This window comes from Nerophis lumbriciformis, linkage group LG39 (assembly GCF_033978685.3).
Source record: "Nerophis lumbriciformis linkage group LG39, RoL_Nlum_v2.1, whole genome shotgun sequence".
Lineage (NCBI taxonomy): Eukaryota > Metazoa > Chordata > Actinopteri > Syngnathiformes > Syngnathidae > Nerophis > Nerophis lumbriciformis.
The window spans coordinates 23,888,174-23,909,933 of record NC_084586.2 but is presented as its reverse complement, the minus strand read 5'-3'; the positions used below and the strand labels follow the sequence as shown (position 1 = coordinate 23,909,933).

Genomic DNA, 21,760 nt, shown 5'->3' with positions numbered 1-21,760 from the left:
TCCAGGCGAGAGGAAAAAATAAACGATCGCTCCTAACTGTTGCTGCTTGTTGTCACTTCTTCTGCAGCTGAGTAGTCGCAAGAATGATCCGGGATCACTAGCGCCCTCTACCACCATGAGGCGGGATTACTGCGAGCCTCAGCCAGTGCGTCTTCGCAGCAGTTTTATGATCGCTCAGCACAAGAAATACGTTACACACATACAGTTGTTGACAAAATACACTGTACATTATATACCTCAGCTAACTAAACTATAGAAATGTATAATATAATTCATATAGCAATACGCTCTCACTGCACAGCAGGCCAGCAGTTAGCCCAGTCATTGCGCAATCCATGGTGAGGCACAACTGGCTGCTGCCTCACCGCAAGTCTCTTCTCAGTATTTGAACGGCAAATGTGAAAATTCAGCGATTTTGAATAAAAACAATCTAAAACTGGTGAAGTTAAATGAAAAATAACTTTATAGTATAATCACTGGATACATATAACAATTTAATTCATCTTTTTTCTTCTTACATTTTTTTCTTTCCATGATGGCACGTGAGGCCCCGTCTCACCTGACTGCACGTCACTATATATATATATATATATATATATATATATATATATATATATATATATATATATATATATATATATATATACCCCTAATATATATATATATATATATATATATATATATATATATATATATATATATATATATGCCTGGAAAGAAAATAATGTTTGCCTTGGTGCCCTTCTAACTTGCCTTGGTGCCCTAAAATATGAGCCCTCCTTTAAAGGCAACACTTGCCTTGACCTTAAAAAGTTAAAATTGGAGGCCTGCAATACTACTGTAGTATTAATATCTGGGGGGGGCAGTTGCCATTTTTATGCTTGAATTCGCTTAATTTAGGACCAAAGAACATTTTTGAATATGCTTTTAAAAATCACAACAAAATTGTTTTTTCTGTAGTTAGCTTAGCTATTTTTATGTTAATTGTAGAATATGCTTTTAAAAATTACAACAACATAGTAACAATATTTGTAGTTATTTTAGTCATTGTTATGCTTGAAAATGCTTAATTTAGGACCAAAGAAAAGTTTAGACTATGCCAGTAAAAATTACAACAATTTGATATAAATATTTGTACTTAATTTAGCCATTTTTATGCTTGGAAATGCTTAATTTAGGACCAAAGAAAATTGTAGAATATGCTTTAATAATTACAACAATATAATATTAATATTTGTAGTTATTGTAGCCATTTAGGACCAAAGAAAAATGTAGACTGTTTGTAAAAATTATAACAATATAATATTAATATTTGTAGTTATTGTAGCCATTTAGGACCAAAGAAAAATGTAGACTGTTTGTAAAAATTATAACAATATAATATTAATATTTGTAGTTATTGTAGCCATTTTTATGCTTGAAAATGCTTAATTTAGGACCAAAGAAATTTGTAGATATGCTTTAAAATAATGGAAAAATATCGGCAATATGGTGAAGCCGTGATAATCACATGGACGAAGATAAGACCTTCTGGAGGAAAGTTCTGTGGTCAGATGAAACACAAATGGAGCTGTTTGGAGGAGAAAAGGTGAGGCCTTTAATCCCAGGTGTTGGTAGTATTATGATCTGGGCCTGTTTTGCTGCCAATGGAACTGCTGCTTTAAATGGGACAATGAAAAAGGAGGTTTAGCTCCAAATTCTTCAGAACAATATATTACATATTAATGTTGATTTGATCAGCAGGCACAGGAAAAAAAGCTACATTTTTTAGAATATGTGTTTATTTAAAAAACAAAAAAAATGTTGTACAATAAATTGTATTTTGGACAAAATGCAACAAAAGCAAATAATTGAGGGACATAATTGCTTAGAGTAACAGCTGCCTTGGTGTGAATATTTTCTTTTCTAGGTATGTGTTAATACAGTAAAAGTATGTTAATGAAGCATATTTGAAGAGAAGAAAAAGACTGACTGTTTTAGGTTGAGTTGATCTGCGAGGAGGAGCTACTGCTGCCGGAGCTTTTTGTCTTCTGCCCTCTAGTGGCGCTGGGCTGCCGCTGCACTCGCTGGCTGGAGGCCTCGCGGCTCTTCTCGCTGTGGCCGGCTGAGGATGTGGGGGCCGCTGATGCTTTGCTTCGCACTGCTGACAGAGGAAAATACAGCTACAAGGATGCCTGCATGGACGCTACAAGACCAACAAACACGATGGAACAAATGCTGGTTTCCCACATTTCATTCAATGCATATGAAGCATTTTAGGGACATCAAATATGATATAGTAAAGTTACAGTTCAGTTCTTATTTCTTTTTACGATGACCTTAATATGTCATAAACTGTGGAGTTTCCTAAAATAAAAAGCTGTCCTAAACTGTAGAGTTCCCTAAAAAAAAACTAATAAAAATGTCAACTGTAGGGTTCCCACTCTTCACCTAAAATGATGTTCCAGAACATGTCCAGCCAGTGCAGAGACCAGTCATTACGTCACACACTTTCCTCAACAGAGGAAGGAGTCTACACCAGTTCAATTGAAAAGTTATTACTTTTATTACCTGACTTCTTAATGGGTGCTGAAAAGTCATCGCAAGAGGTAGTCAGTGTAAGTTTTGGTTATTCAATTCTCTTTTCAAAACTGGGAATTATAAAACCAAAAAAAAACTGATTGGTTTATTTAGAATTTTATTTTGAAATACAAACAATTAAAGTGAAAAGCGGACATGAAACAGACTTGATTTGCTATTTGCGACAGCGGGACTAGAAGTTGACCTTGGTCTGGCCTGCAGTCTAGTCTTGCAGCCTGTCCTGGTCTTTAAACAGCAGGACTGGAAGTTTACCATGGACTGGCCTGCAGGGAGTAACAGTCTAGTCTTGCATCCTGTCCTGGTCTTTAAACAGCAGGACTGAAAGTTGACCATGGACTGGCCTGCAGGGAGTAACAGTCTAGTCTTGCAGCCTGTCCTGGTCTTTAAACAGCAGGACTGGAAGTTTACCATGGACTGGCCTGTAGGGAGTAACAGTCTAGTCTTGCAGCCTGTCCTGGTCTTTAAACAGCAGGACTGGAAGTTTACCATGGACTGGCCTGCAGGGAGTAACAGTCTAGTCTTGCAGCCTGTCCTGGTCTTTAAACAGCAGGACTGGAAGTTTACCATGGACTGGCCTGCAGGGAGTAACAGTCTAGTCTTGCAGCCTGTCCTGGTCTTTAAACAGCAGGACTGAAAGTTTACAATGGACTGGCCTGCAGGGAGTAACAGTCTAGTCTTGCAGCCTGTCCTGGTCTTTAAACAGCAGGACTGAAAGTTTACCATGAACTGGCCTGTAGGGAGTAACAGTCTAGTCTTGCAGCCTGTCCTGGTCTTTAAACAGCAGGACTGGAAGTTGACCATGGACTGGCCTGCAGGGAGTAACAGTCTAGTCTTGCAGCCTGTCCTGGTCTTTGAACAGTTTGAACGTGTTGCAGTATGTAAAACTAGTGCTGTCAGCTGATTATGATCTTAATCACACTTGAGGACTTGGATTCGTCGCAGTAAATGACTTGCATACATAAACTAAAATAAAGAATCCTTAACTACTATCTAAGTCACCATTCCACGTTAATACAGACACAATATTACCTGCTCACAGATGCTACCTGCTGGATGTGTGAGCACACTGCAGCTAGTCCTAGACCAGGGGTCACCAACCTTTTTGAAACCAAGAGCTACTTCTTGGGTACTGATTAATGCGAAGGGCTACCAGTTTCCATCCATCCATTTTCTACCGCTTATTCCCTTTGGGGTCGCGGGGGGCGCCAGAGCCTATCTCAGCTACAATCGGGCGGAAGGCGGGGTAAACCCTGGACAAGTCGCTACCAGTTTGATACACTCTTAAATAAATTGCCAGAAATAGCCAATTTGCTCAATTTACCTTTAACTCTATATTATTATTAATAATTAATGATATTTATCTTTTTGGAAACACTGATCATCTTAATGATTTCTCACAATAAATATATATAGAAACAGATAAATATCAATATGCAACACTTTATTATATTTTCTCTAAGTGCACATTTTTCAAATGATGACTTCTAAGACAGTCTTGTGAAATCACAATATCCCATTTGAACTAGCTAGCCACTAACATTTTTTAACAAATCATGAATGACTTTGCACCATGTTTGTACAAATAATAACTCATGTCAAATACAAATGTTGAAATAAATCATGTCACACTTTGAACTGGACACCAAATCTGTTATCTGTTTCTTTGTCAGTTAGTGAAGACCAAGTCTTTCAAATAATTTCTTGGATTTTCAAATTCTATTTGAGTTTAGTCTCTCTTAGAATTAAAAATGTCGAGCAAAGCGAGACCAGCTTGCTAGTAAATAAATAACATTTAAAAAATAGAGGCAACTCACTGGTAAGTGCTGCTATTTGAGCTATTTTTAGAACAGGCCAGCGGGCGACTCATCTGCTCCTTACGGGCTACCTGGTGCCCACAGGCACCGCGTTGGTGACCCCTGTCCTAGACCGTCCCACGCTTTAATGCTTCAGTCGCACGCAGGATTCTCACAGGAATGAGGCAAAACTACTAAATGACTGCACATGCAGAGATGCAAACACAGACATGCACAATGCTAAATCACACTCAAGTCATGAGACAAAAGCGTGCAAGACGTTGGGGGGGGATAGACGAGGGGGACCTTGAGAGTTAACATCTTGGGGGCCGTAGACCACAATCTTAGTGCTGACCCTCGCGGCCCTGGGGCCCGACGCTGCAGGAAGCTTTGGGCTCCTCCCAGAGAGCGAACACTCGTCTTGTGGAGGAACATTGGGACATGGAGGCGGATTCCAGCAGGAGAAAGACGGAGATTAGTAAGCATGGAGCCATGTTTGAGCGTGAAGGAGGAATATTCCAGTGAGAAATATTAGTAGCAGCAAAGTGGAAGGGCTGCAATATTTACAGTCCTTCAATAGGACGACAACAACTCTTTTCAATTGGCACACCAGGAAAGCTCATTGGTGATGTGTTCATGTTCCAACCATCAGACAAATGACATGTTAACCATAGTCATGATGTCATCGCTCGCGCTTATTCAAACATGCGTGACCAGGGAAAACTAAGACACCAACAACTTCCTCCATTGCTCCAGTTCATAGAGAGATGGAGTGAAACATTGCTGTAACCATCATTTCAGCCAACTTTGTTTATATACCATTTTGTCCTTATCCTTATTTCTTCTTATCAGCACGTTACCTGCCCGTGCTCTGAAATGGACATTGAATTTGTTTGTATCAACCCATTGAGCAGCACAGTAATGGTGTAAATAATATTATTATATCTTTATTGTTAGTTAAGACATGCCTAAAAATATATCAAGCTGAATTTACAAAGCTGAGCCACTGAATAGGCGCACATGTCATAGTCGACTATCGATTAGCTAGGGCTAGGCCATGTCGATGAAAAATGTATCCCAATATAAGTGTTTCATATCGGTCAATATCAATCATTGTTCATATTTTCATGATCTATACAAAAAAATGGAGCAGGAAAAAAATCAACTAAATGTAAACCATTTTTATATGAAATGTAACTTCCTCTGATTACAATCCCTCAGCAGAAAGGAAATGTCAACACAAACATGGAAAACAAACAATGTCAACAAAATAGTCAAATCACATTGAACATTTAACAATAATCTCTTAAAATGAAGGTGCAAAAATAAGGAATATGTAAGAAATGCATCATAAAGTGTAAGAAAATAGTGTGAAAATGTAAACACAGACACCTGAGAAGAACTATTTTCTGCAGGTTTAGTGGCAGGAAGTTACAGCTGTGCTCTAAAGGGTGAGCGCAGCTCAGGTGGTGTGGTATTAGCGGTCTTGGTGGGGACGAGCACCTTAAATCATGTACAGACCACATTGGTCTGACTACAGTCCGTTTGAAAAACAAATTGGCAAAAAGTGCCAAACTGTCCAGGTGACTTTTCCTCTTATATGCACAATTTCTCCATTTTGACTTTCTCTTCTCAATCGTGCAAAGAATCAACCGCCAGACAACAAGATGGTGCAACCAAACTTGATAGTTGATACTGTTACCTGATTGGCTGTTAGTGTGTCCCTCCCTACTGGTCAGCAGTGTTGGGACTAACGCGTTACAAAGTAACGCGTTACTGTAACGCCGTTAGTTTCGGCGGTAACTAGTAATCTAACGCGTTATTTTTTATATTCAGTAACTCAGTTACCGTTACTACATGATGCGTTACTGCGTTATTTTACGTTATTTTTCATGTAGTATCGGCTAGAAACAGAAGATCTGAGTGTGTTTTATTGCAGCGCTGCGTGGAAAAGAAGAGGCGTGCCCTGTGTGGGTGGGGGCGCGGGGGCTCCCATAACGCAGTTGAGGAGCGCAGGGGAGACGTTCCTCCAGGGCCTATGTACTTCGGGGCTAACAACCTTCACTTTACCCGGCAGTGGGTCTTTACAGCTGAGGGTGAATGACGAGACCGGCGGTTTGTTGCAACTTTGTGACTTTATTGTACGCAGCCATCCACCAAGCTAGAGCACCTGCAAGCACTCACTGTCGCCGCTCCCTCACCTCTCTCGCCGACTCACTCACTGACGTCACTCACCTCACATGCTGTCATATCTTAAAGGGCCACACACACACACACACATACGCTACTATCAAAACAACTAACAAGACATCATGGAGAAGCCAGAAGTCGAGTTTTTTAACATGTAGATATTCTCAATACTTTTCTTTTGTCGAGCACAAAGAAAATAACATTTTAGTTAAATGTAAGTTGTGTCTTGGATCAAAGATCCTATCTACTTAAAGTTAAAGTTAAAGTGCCATTATGTTGCAGCTATTTAAAATAGTTTTGTCAATTTGTTCTGGCCTGAAATAAATTGGCCCTTTGAAACATATCTTTGTCTTTGTGTGTTGTATGTAGAGCACATTGTTTGTGTGTTGTATGTAGACCACATTGTTTGTGTGTTGTATGTAGAGCACATTGTTTGTGTGTTGTATGTAGAGCACATTGTTTGTGTGTTGTATGTAGAGCACATTGCTTAGCAGAGTTGAGTGATGCAAATGCATGTCAAGTTGATCAACACATTGTATTATTCTTCAGTGCAATAACAGTACTGACATGAAGGCTAAAAGGGCATTAATGGGAGCCTTAAAAAAAAAGGGGGAAAAAAAGAAGTAACTAAAAAGTTACTTTTCACAGTAATGCATTACTTTTTGGTGTAAGTAACTGAGTTAGTAACTGAGTTACTTTTGAAATAAAGTAACTAGTAACTGTAACTAATTACTGGTTTTCAATAACTAACCCAACACTGCTGGTCAGTCATCACTTCTTGAGTTGCTGGCTTAAATTGTGTTTTTATTCATGCGCCTAACCTTGCGTCGCCACTTCCGCTTTCTTCCGACGGGAAAAAAAATTAATGTTTTATTGATATGGATTACGTGTCCATCCCTATATCTCTTGATATTGTTTTATCGCCCAGCCCCACAATAAGCTAGTCAGTGACTGTTGTTATTGCAGCCCCACATGCTAAAGTAATATCAAAGTACTGTGCTTTATTAGGAGTTCAAACACTTACCTCTGGCCTCTGCCGTCGCAGGGGGGACTCCTGTGCCGTGGGAGGTGCTAGCACAGTCCCCGCTGCTACTCTCGGGGAACTTCTGGCCTGCAGACATGGCCTTCAAAGTCTCAAAGACGGCTTGCGGGGCCACGTTCATCTTCAGCAAGTCCACCATGATCCTAGAGACCAACCACATCATCAGTTGTCTCACGTTGTCGTCATCATCATGGCACTCACTTGAACACCTCCTGGTCCACACTGATGCCTGCAGCCTGGCTCAGTTCAAACAGCTCACTGTCCTCTGCGTTCAGGACCTTCTTCTTCTTCATGGAGTACTGATGCACGTTGCTGGTGACCACCAGCGCGGGATTGTCCGAGGCCGGGTGACCTGCTTGCTGGGACATTGCTACGGTTTCTTTGTTACTGCACACACACACACACACACACACACACACACACACACACACACACACACACACACACACACACACACACACACACATGAAACCATAAGAATTACGGTACATGGAAACTAGGGGTGTAACGGTACCGCAGTATTTTGGTATCAAAATCATGACAATAGTACTGAGACGTGTGAAGGTATTTAATGAAAACTTGGTCAGTGCAGTTTTAAATTAGCCGATCGGGAAGTAGACTACTTCTCCCAAAATGCCCTCTGCGTAGCGCGACGTCCATGTTTGAGAGGTCATAAAGGAGGGAGAAAGGATGGTTTGAGAGGACATTTCCTGAAGTATTCATTCAAATCTATCCATAACATTTCATGTTGCTAGCACAGACAAACCTCTTTGGTATGTGTACTTCGTCTGGAGCGTTACCAAGACGACACATAAAGCCGGTAAGAAGTTGTGATGTTTCAAGCCACATTTTTTTTCAAATAATTTGTTATCAGTTGTTAGCCATGTTTCAAGTAGGAAATGTGCCAGGCAAATAAAAAACACAATTATTATGAGAAGCTACTTGATAAACCACCACCTGGAAAATATATTTGATCCCAAGCATCAATTTGTGAGTTATTTATGTTATTAAACGTTAAATTGTCAGCTAACTTTTCTGAGAATCAGCATTTAGGATGTCCACTACAGAGGACACTGTTGCTTGAAGTTAAAAGTTGAAAGACACTAACACTAACATACTGGATGTTAATATTGTCAGTTCAAAGAGCCTTAACTGAAAGTATATTTCAAATCAAATGAATATATACATTATATACAGTAATGGCCAAACATATATGCAGCACTTCTCCCAGAAGATTGTTGTAATGACAAATGCTTTGGTATTCACATGTTTATTTCTGTTGTTTGCAGTGGAACGACACAAAGAAAGCCAAATCTGATAACTCCAAAAATGGAGTGGACAAAATGATTGACACACTCAACTTAATATTTGGTAGCACACCCTTTGGAAAAAAAGAAGTGAATTGAATGTAAGCTGTAAGCATCAATGAGTTTCTTACACCTTGCTACTGGAATTTCGGACCACTCTTCTTTTGCAAACTGCTTCAGGTCTCTCAGATTTCAACTTCTCCCAACTGCTGTTTTTAGATCTCTCCACAGATGTTCTATAGGATTTACATCTGGACTCATTGATGGCCACTTCACAACTTCGTCTTAAGCCATTTGTGTGCTTTTTGAAGTATGCTTTGTCCTTCTGGAAGACCCATGACCTCTGACGGAGACCCAGTTTTCTGACACTGGGCCCTACATTATGTCCCAAAATGCTTTGGTAGTCCTCAGATTTCATGATGCTATGCACACAGTCAAGGCATCCGCTACCAGACGCAGCAAAACATCAGTGAACCTCCACCATGTTTGACTGTAGGTATGGTGTTCTTTACTTTGAAGGCCTCATTTTGTTTTCTGTAAACAGTGTGATGATGTGTTTTACCAAAAAGCTCCACTTTAGTCTCATCTGTCCACAGGACCTTCTCCCAGAAGGATGTTGGCTTCCTCAGGTAAGTTTTTGCAAACTCCAGTCTTGCTGTTTTATGTCTCTGTGTCAGCAGCGGGGTCCTCCTGGGTCTCCTACCATAGCGTCCCTTTTCATTGAGATGATAGTGCGAGCTGACACTGGTGTACCCTGTTTGCAGGTCAGCTTGAAGTCGTTTGATCCAGGTTCTTTATCCACAATTCTAACAATCTCCAGTTCAAGTTCATCAATTGTTCTGTTCCGTCCACATCCAGGGAGGTTAGCAACAGTGCCATGGGCTTTAAACATCTTGATGACACAGTAGACACAGGAACATTTAGATCTCTGGAGATGGACTTGTAGCCTTGAGATTGTCCATGCTTTTCCACAATCTTGCTTCTCAAATCTTCTTTCTTGTCTCCGTGCTCAGTGTGGTACACCCAACACAAAGGTTGAGTCAACTTTTCTTCATTTGAACTGGCTGCAAGTGTGATTTCTATATTGCCAGCACCTGCTACTTGCTACAGGTGAGTTTCATTACAAATTAAAGGAGCATCCAATGCTTAGAATACAACTATTTATTGCCATTTTGAAACGGTGCCAGTCATTATGTCCAGTTCATTTTTGGAGTTATGTGTAAAATAATATCAGATTTGGCTTTTCGATGTTTTGTTCCAATGCCAACAACAGAAATAAACATGTGAATACCAAAGCATTTGTCATTTCATCCATTTTCTAGGGAGAAGTGCAGGGGTGCCAATATTTGTGGGCATGACTGTATATGTATGTATATATAAATATATATATTTATATTAGGGATGTCCCGATCCGATATTTGGATCGGATCGGCTGCCGATATTTGCCAAAAATTGCGTATCGGCAAGGCATGGGAAAATGCCGATCCAGATCCAGTTTAAAAAAAAAACTCCGGTCCGTGTTTTCCAACGCACTTATTTAAATAATACATTCCACTTTTCTGCTGCTCCGTAATTTCCGTTCCGCATTTTCCAGCACACCTTCAACACATCCACAATTCTCACGCAGTTGCTTTTAGCTGCTGGCATTACACGACAGGCTCTTCTCACTCTTTCCAGTGTCTCCCTCTCACAGACAGACAAGCGCACCTTCTTACACACGTCACATACTGTCACGTCATACGTCACATACGGTCACGTCATACGTCACATACTGTCACGTCATATGTCACATATGTATACGTCCTCTCCCAGCAGAGAGCGAGGTAGCAGCATGGCTAACGTTAGCTGTGATGCTAGCGCAGCCGCTAAGGTGCGCGCCTGCTCAAGCGTCCTCTGCGCACGGCAAATCTATGCCACGCACAAAATCAAATAAAAAAAATTAGCGCATAACAATTTTCGACACACGGACACGACAGAGACAACAGTTTTCGTCATCATTGTTCAAATATTGTGACGTCTGTCGAGACGCTTATCTCCATTCGGTGCCACACATCCACACCATCAAAATGGCAAAAATGTCCACATCAACACCGTATGAAAAAATTAGTGATTTTTTTAGTTGTGATTTCCTTCTCTGCATGAAAGTTTAAAAGTAGCATATATTAATGCAGTATGAAGAAGAATGTTTTAATGTAGACATGCAAGCCTTGAAAGAACATTTTGAAAATCAAGACTACATTTCCTGCAAATGGGTGCATTTCTACCCTATATTTTAACTTTAGATTTATTCTCATATCAAACTCTTTTGGCTGTCTTTTTGACACTTACATCCGGCGCCCCCCTCCACACCCTGGATTATAAATAATGTAAATAATTCAATGTGATTATCTTGTGTGATGACTGTATTATGATGATAGTATATATCTGATAGTATATATCTGTATCATGAATCAATTTAAGTGGACCCCTGGAAAAACTTATTGGGGTGTTACCATTTAGTGGTCAATTGTACGGAATATGTACTTCACTGTGCAACCTACTAATAAAAGTCTCAATCAATCAATCAAAACACATAGAATCATCATACTGCTGTGATTATATGCATCAAGTGTTCATTCAAGGCTAAGGCAAAATATCGAGATATATATCGTGTATCGCAATATGGCCTTAAAATATGACAATATTAAAAAAAGGCCATATCGCCCAGCCCTAGTTCAATGATGCCATTTCTGTTTGTCATGTATAATTTTGTCTATTTTGTGTTTATCCTTGAATAAACAGGTCAGTTTCTTGTTACCAACCATTGTGTATTATTCAAACTCCCCTAATTCAGCTGGCTAGTTGTTATCAAGAGTACTAAAACCCTTTTCAACATGATTCTGACAACTAAGTAGGCTAAATAACTTTAAACTTTAATACATGCTCGGATAGGCCAGTATCGGTCAGTATCGGTATCGGATCGGAAATGCAAAAACAATATCAGTATCGGATCGGAAGTGCAAAAACCTGGATCGGGACATCCCTAATTTATATAGTTGTTTGTAGTAATAGTATGATTAGATCATTTGAGCATCATGTCTGTGTTCAATTACAGTAAGTGTGTTTATCCCAAACATTATTGCCACTTCCTTTTACACACTATAACATGCTTTAAGTCTTTTGTTGGACACATTCCACAATAATATCGTGATAATATTGTACCGTAGGTTTAATACCATGATAATATTGTACCCTGGCCTTAATACTGTGATAATATTGTACCGTGAGCTCAATACCATGATAATATCGTACCGTGGTTTTAAAACCGTGATAATATTGTACCCTGGCCTTAATACCGTGATAATATCGTACCGTGGGTTTAATACTGTGATAATATTGTACCGTGGGCTTAATACTGTGATAATATCATACCGTGGGTTTAATACCGTGATAATATTGTACGTGGGTTTAATAGTGTGATAATATTGTACCGTGGGTTTAATACCGTGATAATACTGTACCGTGGGCTTAATACTGTGATAATATTGTACTGTGGGCTTAATACTGTGATAATACTGTACCGTGGGCTTAATACTGTGATAATATTGTACTGTGGGCTTAATACTGTGATAATACTGTACCGTGGGCTTAATGCTGTGATAATATCGTACCGTGAGATTGTTATATCAACCGTTACAGCCCAAATGAACACGAGGCAGTACCTGTGAATCGTATAACTTTAATCATGTACACAACTAATGCTAGTCATACATAATATGACTTTACCTACTCAGTGGCCTAGTGGTTAGAGTGTCCGCCCTGAGATCGGTAGGTTGTGAGTTCAAACCCCGGCCGAGTCATACCAAAGACTATAAAAAAAATGGGACCCATTACCTCCCTGCTTGGCACTCAGCATCAAGGGTTGGAATTGGGGGTTAAATCACCAAAAATGATTCCCGGGCGCGGCACCGCCGCTGCCCACTGCTCCCCTCACCTCCCAGGGGGTGGTCAAGGGGATGGGTCAAATGCAGAGGACAAATTTCGCCACACCTAGTGTGTGTGACTATCATTGCTACTTTAACTTAACTTTAATCATGTACACAACTAATGTTAGTCATACATAATATGACTTTAATCATGTACACAACTAATGTTAGTCATACATAATATGACTTTAATCATGTACACAACTAATGTTAGTCATACATAATATGACTTTAATCATGTACACAACTAATGTTAGTCATACATAATATGCGGGACATCTGTTTACTTTAGAGAAAGAACAATACAATATGAGCGATAAATACATAGTTTAGAGAAAGAACCGTACAGTGTGAGTGATAAATACATACTTTAGATGAAGAACGTATAATGTGAACACATACCTTTAAATAAATACATACTTTAGATGAAGAACGTATAATGTAAACACACACCTTTAAATAAATACATAGTTTAGATAAAGAACGTATAATATAAACACATACCTTTAAATAAATGTATACTTTAGATAAAGAACGTATAATATAAACACACACCTTTAACTAAATACATACTTTAGATACAGAACGTATAATATAAACACATACCTTTAAATAAATACATACTTTATATAAAGAACGTATAAAATAAACACATACCTTTAAAGGCGAGCCAGAAAGAATGTTGTTATCCAGGAGTGCCAGATGAGGCGCGCAGCTATGACGTCATTGAGAGAAGACGGTTACGGTGCATTGTGGGATACGTAGTCCAATATATATTTGTGTATTTATTGGAGTGTTTTATGACCTAAGGAACACAATTCGACACTGAAAACGGAACATTAATTGTAAGTCGCCCCTCCAATGCTCTGTTTTATCCGAATAATCTCACATATTGTGAAAATACTTTTTTTTTTAAGCAATTCACCAAAGCCTTGTCAGTTGAGAGTACAGATGAGTCCGAGACAAATCACATGTATATAGATACATCTTAGACATGCAAAATCTCAGGTTAAAGAAAGTGTAACCTTCCTTACAGACATTATGCACACAAGTGGAGGCAGACGTCTCTCTGGCGCGCGCTCACGAGCCGGAAGTGCAGTTCTCACCAACTGCCAGCAGGGAGCAAGTGAGCTCCATGTGGGCAGCACTCTGCTTTTTCATTGATTGATTGAGACTTGTATTAGTAGATTGCACAGTACAGTACATATTCCCTACAATTGAGCACTAAATGGTAACAGCCCAATACATTTTTCAACTTGTTTAAGTCGGGGTCCACGTTAATCAATTCATGGTATATGCTCTTGTGGAAAGGCCAAAACAACAAACACAATGCAGTTATTTTTGTGCATCCCCTTTTTCACTGCAATCCATCTGATTAGTTATAATGTAATCCGAACTGTTAATTATTAAGCATCATAAATATAAATATGTGCATAATGCTTCCAAAATGCCTACATAGAGACTCCTCAGTAGCACTTTGGCATGCTTGCATTGTTGTGTCTTTTAGAGCTGATGGTGCTGCTTGGGATGGACTAGATGTCAAGGCTAGTATTGTATTTCCTTGGAGAGCTGCACAATGTGTGTGAGACAGAGGTTGAAAGAGTGATGCACTCATACTCAGCAGTGGCGATCAATCAAGATGCTTCAACACATTTTCACTTCTCTACAGCTTTTGGCGGATAGAAGAGGATTTACCAAATGGCCGTTTGAAACATCTTTGTGACACATAGCAAAGTTCCAGGTAACAATTTGTGTGCAATAAGTGTGTTCAAACCTTCTATTTTAGATTTGATTGTATCCTTTAAACATCAGCTGATTGTCCACAAACTTTGTTTGCAGTTATATTTATGGCTTGAAAACGAGTCTGTGTGGTGAGAAGACTTGGAGCTGGCATTTAGAGGGAGAGTTGAGGAGTAATTACAGTGTAGTGAGTCCAGTCCATGCAGACACATGACATTCTCAGAATGGTTGTATTGCTGAAAACAGTTTCTGCAGTACGGGTTAACCCTCCTCTCTCTCTCCTCTTTGTGTGTGGGACAGCCTCAAAGATATTACTGTCAAAAGCTTTACCATATAAAAGAAGAACGTTTCACAAGTCGGGTGAGAGGGGGACTCGCCAGTGAGGAGTACTGAGGTAAGGAAGAAGAATTGGAGTTTTACGGCCATTGCAACTGCTTGGTTAATGGTCACACTTTGTAGTTATTGATCAAACAGTTTTGTGGTCTGCACTGTAGGAACACTGAAAAGATCTACCTGGAGACTGACTTCAGTCAAAACCTGTGCAATATTTGGAAATAATAACGCCAAAATTAAGCGCCTAAGCCTTAAGAGGAGGCCCAGAGCTGCCGTCGGCGATGCGGAAAAAGCACAAAGTGACGTTTCATCCATCCAGTGGCCTTCAGCAGAGTCATCTAGCAGCGATGACACAAGACTACTAGGAATGTCCTCTGCACCCAAGGGACGCCCTCCTCTTCCTCCACCTCATGGATCCACCGCTGATAAAAATCATCCCAGGAATGATGGACCTCCTGTCACTAGATCTCCATCTATGCAAAAACAGAACGCAGTGTTGGAGAACCTCAACCTGGAGCAGGAGTTAGCAAGCCACCTTCAGTCTGGTTCCCGCCGTCGACTGGCCAGCTTTGGAGGGGTGAGCTCGCCTGGCTCGCTTTCTCGCTTCACCGGTCTGGGTGCTTATAATGACCCCAACAACAGTAGCAAACTGTCCAGCACAGGTAGCGATATGTGTGGACACCTTGGCAGCAGAGGCAGCATAGGTTGCCTCCAGGTGAGCCCGCAGAGCTCCGGAAGAAGTACCCCGGTGACAAGTCCCCAGCAGCTACAGAGTGTCCGGGATCAGATGGTGGTGGCTCTGCAGAAGCTGAGGGAGATGGAGGAACAGGTAAAGATAATCCCTGTCCTCAAGGTGAAGATCTTAGTCCTTCAGGAGGAGAAGAAGAAGCTGGCCTCTCAACTCAAGAACCAAAATAAGGACACAGAGACGAGTACCGACGAAGGGGTTCTCATCAAGGAGAAGCATAACTGCTCCGACTTCAGCGACCTAGATGATGAGATGATGGCACTCGAAAGAGCCATCGAGAGTGGACATTTTCCAGCATGGCAAGGAAAAAGCCACATGAACGATGAAGATTCTGTAAAAGAAGCAATGGAAAACAACAAAGCACGTAACACAGAACTGGAAAAAGAGGTTGAATCTCAACAACAAATTATTGGCGCTCTAAAGGAGAAGATACGTCACATGGAGGCCGAGTTAAAGGAATCTGCTCTCCAGGTGGAGATGAGTCGTCTCAAACTGGAGCTTCAAGCTGCAGAAGCCAGAAACAGAGCTGATAAAGCCTCCTCTGCCCGGCCGTCCACGGCGAGCAGCGGTACCCAGGCCGGGACCCAAACTGCCAGCCAGGGGGTGGGCAACCACATCCAGCTCAGAGACGCCAGCACAGGTGATGTGATAGAAGTGAAGAACGTGGCTGTGTCGTGTTGTGGGCCGGACTTGAAGAACATAGGCTCAGGATCCGATCTACCCATGAGCCACTGGGAGGTCAGAGAGCGAGTGGAAACCAAGGAGATGGGTGCAGGAGTCCACATTTCAACAAGCTCTCAAGGAGTCGGGGTGGAGGTGAAGGTTTGTGATGCAGAAAGCAACACAGAAGCATCATGGGAAAATCCGCAGCCTAAGAATTTAAAGTCAGTCGCATGTGGAGATTGTTCCGTTAATGTCATTGTCCGTGAAGCGAAGATCATGGTCTCTAAAGGTGTGGCCACAGATCCAATCAAAGGGGTCTCCCTTGGACTCACGGCGTCATCACAGCGCAGCAACACCTCACTCAGCTCTGTGTCTCGCTTCACTAACACCAGACATGCCTTCAACATGGACTCCAGCACCAACACTGTCCTCAAAAGCCAACACAAGCACACCAACACCTCCAAGGCTGCCACCACCAGGACGGTGTCCGTCGGCAGCAGGCTCAAAGACATCAAGGGCATCCCAAAGACACGTACAGTTGGCGTGGGAACGAGCCCACTGGAGGGATATAGCCCTAAACAAAATACTCGAGACATTGGTGTTGGGTTTGCTAGCATTTACGAAAACTTCCTGGTGGGACTTAAAACCCAAAACATGGCCTCTGGACCGTCCCATCTGCCCGACCCATTAAAGACGAGAAGTATCGGTGTAGGGGAGGGCAGGATACGGGATTTGTCAGGTCCAAACAGTCAAGAGGTTGCATTGTCCCAGAATAATTCAGAGCTGTACGGTTGTGTAGAAAAAACTCCAAAAGTCCTCAATGAGCGTGGAAATCCTCTCACGGAGGCAGGGTGGATTCACCACAACAACAAGCAGGGGAGCAACTCAACACTATCATCCAATGACAAAGGTGGGGTCCAAGCAGGTGGAGAAGTCCATCCATTTGACTCAGGTAAACCACTCATCCATGTAGTAGTAGTAGTACTATTTGAGCACACCCAAATGGTGTAACTCAAATACACCACCTGGTGGCGATGTTAAAAACCCCAAAGTTTGATCCTGTGAGTTAGATTGACTTGAAATGTCAATCTGTCCTGTTCCTTTGCCACAGCCAACAGAGAAAGTCAAGCTCCTCCTAAGATGCCGGCAGACTCTTCTAATTGCCACCAAACCGATTCTGGACTGACTCCGCAGGGCGGTTACGACTCGGAAGTGAAAAGAATGATACAGCTGTTAGAACAACAGACGTCATCCGCTATGAGAGGTAAACATTCGTATGTGTGCCATATTTCTGGGATTGTCTTTTATCCAAGAGGAGACTGAGGGCTGTCATAAAATGGAGCAGTGTATACTGTAGTCTAGAGCTAAGGTGGCACCCAGATCAGGTTGGCCAGGTACCAACGATAGTATACTTTTTACTACAGAGTCACTCCTGGCTACACTGGGGCCCTAAGCAACATTTTATTAGGATACCCCAATATCTTTGGAACCATCTTCATACTGCAGTCGTCCATCAAAAGTGTGCGGCTTCACTCCATCGCACATTCTTTACTTGATGTTCTACATATTGTTGGCCTCAATTAAGCATTTCCAAGCATGGAAAGTGCTTACTGAATTAAAAATATCACCATTACATTACGGTTCGCAGCTGAGTGTGAAGCGACTGGGATGAGAATCAGCACCTCCAAGTCCGAGTCCATGGTTCTCGCCCGGAAAAGGGTGGAATGCCATCTTCGGGTTGGGGAGGAGACCCTGCCCCAAGTGGAGGAGTTCAAGTACCTCGGAGTCTTGTTCACGAGTGAGGGAAGAGTGGATCGTGAGATCGACAGGCGGATCGGTGCGGCATCTTCAGTAATGCGGACGCTGTATCGATCCGTTGTGGTGAAGAAGGAGCTGAGCCGGAAGGCAAACCTCTCAATTTACCGGTTGATCTACGTTCCCATCCTCACCTATGGTCATGAGCTTTGGGTTATGACCGAAAGGACAAGATCACGGGTACAAGCGGCCCAAATGAGTTTCCTCCGCCGGGTGGCGGGGCTCTCCCTTAGAGATAGGGTGAGAAGCTCAAAGTAAAGCCGCTGCTCCTCCACATGGAGAGGAGCCAGATGAGGTGGTTCGGGCATCTGGTCAGGATGCCACCCGATCGCCTCCCTCGGGAGGTGTTTAGGGCACGTCCGACCGGTAGGAGGCCACGGGGAAGACCCAGGACACGTTGGGAAGACTATGTCTCCCGGCTGGCCTGGGAACACCTCGGGATCCCCCGGGAGGAGCTGGACCAAGTGGCTGGGGAGAGGGAAGTCTGGGCTTCCCTGCTTAGGCTGCTGCCCCCGCGACCCGACCTCGGATAAGCGGAAGAAGATGGATGGATGGACCATTACAAGGAATACAAGCAGCCCACCTGAGTACAAACCAATCACAAGGCCCTGATTGGCTCAGCCTCAGGCAGCATCCAGTCCCGACTTTAAGTGGAACTAAGTGGCTGTTATTTTATGTTTGGAGAGCTCTCAAAGCGTTAAGAAAAACATATTTTGAAGGTTTTCCATGCTCTAGCTATAAAACATTTGTATTTATAATTAATAATGCCTACTTTGCGAAAACTCATCTACCACGGTCGGCAACTGACTGCAGCAAAGGTGTGGTTTACTGCATTGGACTCAAACTTGAATTGGATTAAATGCCTGCTTTGGATCTAATAACCTTTATGTTGGATGCAAAATAACACATTTAACAAACAGTAATGGAAACATAAATGATCACACATTGCATATAGCTCATGAGACCAGTGCATTACCGCTGCGCACTACAGGTGACTGTGATCATGAGAAGGGGAATTTGCTATTATATCCTTATCAGTGACGGAGCAGGAAGGGGCTAGGAATATGTTTGTGGTAACATTTCATACGGAGCGCCCCATCATTCATTCGTTCATGCTCCTATTCACGCATAATAAATGGCGGGGCCCTACTCAAAGAGCCAAATAAGAAATAGAAATAGTGAGTAGAGCCATGCAGGTACTAGGGTTGTCTTTATACCAACATTTTGGTACCGGTACCAGTACCAAAATGTATTTTGATCATTTTCAATACCTTTTCAAATAAAAGGGACCACAAAAACATTTGATTATTGGCTTTATTTGAACAGAAACACTTACAGTATGATACATGAAACTTCTGTTTATTATTGCAATCAAAGAAGAATGTTGGCATTAAATAAGATAGTAAGCATACTCCTCTTTTAGTAGTAAGTAAACAAACAAAGACTCCTAATTAGTCGTATGCAGTAACATATTGTGTCATTTATACACCTATTATTTTCTACACATTATGAGGGACAAACTGTAAAAATGGATTATTCATTTACTGTTAATATCTGCTTACTTTCTGTTTGAACATGTTCTATCTACACTTCTGTTCAAATGTAATAATCACTTATTCTTCTCTTCTTTCATACTTGACATTAGTTTTGGATGATACCACACATTTAGGTATCGATCATGTTGATACCAAGTAGTTACAGGATCATACATTGGTCATATTCAAAGTCCTCATGTGTCCAGGGACGTATTTCATTCATTTATAAACATAATATGAATTTAGAAAAAGGAAAACAGATTTTGTGATGCTAAAAAATATTGATCTAATCATAGTAGTATCGACTAGATACGCTCTTGTACTTGATATCATTACAATGGATGTCAGGTGTAGATCCATCCATGATATTTGTTTACATTGTGACGGTGGTGAGCTACGGTGTGGAGTGAAGCATGTTCAGCTATTCCTCGTCCTCCAGTGATAATGATACTTGCAAGAAACGTACTTTATTTGTCGCCATGGAGACCAGGATTAGTGACTGAGGGTGTTTCAGTGTTATAACTTCACCTTTATCTTTCCTTTTTACACCAACATGCGTCCATTCTCCCTTTTCTGTCCCCACACTGTGTCTGCTTGTAAGTACTCTGTGTGTGTGCGCTGCCCAACATGCTCCTCTGCTTGTAAAACCTGCAATGTCACCACGTGACGACCCCTAAGCCGACGTCATGCCTGTTAAAAAAAAAAGAAGATAGAACTGGTACTTTTTAGAGGCAGTATTATGATACATTAGTATCGTGGTACTTGACTAGTACTGGTATCAGAATCAGAATCAGAATCAGAATCAGCTTTATTGTCATTACGCAGGGTAACAAGATTGAGGCCATTCCATACAGTGCGATGTGTGCATGCAAGAAAACAATGTGTAAATATATAAAAATATAAAAAATATAGAAGTGCAAAGAAAGGTGTGGAAGAGAACACTGATTGATTGATTGATTGATTGATTGATTGATTGAGACTTTTATTAGTAGGTTGCACAGTGAAGTACACATTCCGTACAATTGACCACTAAATGGTAACACCCCAATAAGTTTTTACACTTCTTTAGTCGGGGTCCACTTCAATTGATTGATGATACAGATATATACTATCATCATAATACAGTCATCACACAAGTTCATCATCAGGGTGTATACATTCAATTATTTACATTATCTACAATTTGGGGTGTGTGTCATCATCAACAATTGAGAACAGAGAAATGGATATTGAAACAGTGTAGGTCTGACTTGGTAGGATATGGACAGCAAGTAGTGGGCAGAGAGAGAGAGAGAGAGAGAGAGAGAGAGAGAGAGAGAGAGAGAGAGAGAGAGAGAGAGAGAGAGAGAGAGAGAGAGAGAGAGAGAGAGAGAGAGAGAGAGAGAGATCAGAAAGCATAAGAAAAATATCTGCATTTGATTGTTTACATTTGATTATTAACAACAAAAGCTCTCAGGTTGAAAAATAGTTTTCTTCTTCTCAGGCAGAACTAAAATAGAGTTTGTGTGTAGAGAGGAATGTCTGCCTTCTGGAATGTTCTCTAAAGTTAAACTTAAAGTTTGGTCTGGAAGTCATTTTTATTCCTGCTGCTGCCCAGCAATTTGTGGTCCAGCCTTTCAATGTCAACTTCTGCCAGCTTTCTTGTTGTCACAATGAACATCTCTGTGTTCATTCTTTCTTGTTGTCACGATGAACATCTCTGTGTTCATTCTTTCTTGTTGTCACAATGAACATCTCTGTGTTCATTCTTTCTTGTTGTCACAATGAACATCTCTGTGTTCATTCTTTCTTGTTGTCACAATGAACATCTCTGTGTTCATTCTTTCTTGTTGTCACAATGAACATCTCTGTGTTCATTCTTTCTTGTTGTCACAATGAACATCTCTGTGTTCATTCTTTCTTGTTGTCACAATGAACATCTCTGTGTTCATTCTTTCTTGTTGTCACAATGAACATCTCTGTGTTCATTCTTTCTTGTTGTCACAATGAACATCTCTGTGTTCATTCTTTCTTGTTGTCACAATGAACATCTCTGTGTTCATTCTTTCT

General features: G+C 41.2%; 2 protein-coding genes across 6 annotated transcripts in view; one reads left to right on the top strand and one right to left on the bottom strand.

Annotated features, from left to right (window-relative positions):
• Positions 1-1,762: 1,762 nt before the first annotated feature.
• Positions 1,763-13,931, bottom strand: mzt2b (mitotic spindle organizing protein 2B). Of its 5 annotated transcripts, none has more exons than XM_061931889.2 (6): positions 13,912-13,931; positions 13,535-13,682; positions 7,807-7,992; positions 7,588-7,748; positions 4,680-4,793; positions 1,763-2,143 (listed from the first exon to the last, which is right to left on the bottom strand). In XM_061931889.2, exons 3-6 carry the CDS (start codon positions 7,971-7,973, stop codon positions 1,977-1,979), a joined length of 609 nt encoding a protein of 202 aa, XP_061787873.2. In that variant the 5' UTR covers positions 7,974-7,992; positions 13,535-13,682; positions 13,912-13,931; the 3' UTR covers positions 1,763-1,976. The 5 variants fall into 5 exon arrangements, with proteins under 5 accessions (XP_061787873.2, XP_061787874.2, XP_061787876.2 ...); XM_061931890.2 differs by having other exon boundaries at positions 13,535-13,592; XM_061931892.2 differs by having other exon boundaries at positions 1,764-2,140.
• Positions 9,464-21,760, top strand: part of LOC133577688 (KN motif and ankyrin repeat domain-containing protein 1-like) — a 31,975-nt gene continuing 19,678 nt past the window's right edge. The window contains exons 1-7 of the mRNA XM_072912682.1: positions 9,464-9,541; positions 9,590-9,676; positions 9,733-9,854; positions 9,926-9,929; positions 10,004-10,022; positions 15,112-17,313; positions 17,473-17,625. Coding sequence (XP_072768783.1) covers positions 9,464-9,541; positions 9,590-9,676; positions 9,733-9,854; positions 9,926-9,929; positions 10,004-10,022; positions 15,112-17,313; positions 17,473-17,625 — 2,665 coding nt within the window. The remainder of the gene's footprint in view (positions 9,542-9,589; positions 9,677-9,732; positions 9,855-9,925; positions 9,930-10,003; positions 10,023-15,111; positions 17,314-17,472; positions 17,626-21,760) is intronic.

Coding starts and splice junctions, on each gene's coding strand:
- mzt2b (XM_061931889.2), bottom strand. CDS start 7,973: ATGTCCCAGCAAGCAGGTCACCCGGCCTCGGACAATCCCGCGCTGGTG. Junction 7,749..7,806: donor GTGGACCAGGAGGTGTTCAA/GTGAGTGCCATG, acceptor GTTGGTCTCTAG/GATCATGGTGGACTTGCTGA. Junction 4,794..7,587: donor TGCGACGGCAGAGGCCAGAG/GTAAGTGTTTGA, acceptor TTCCTCCACAAG/ACGAGTGTTCGCTCTCTGGG.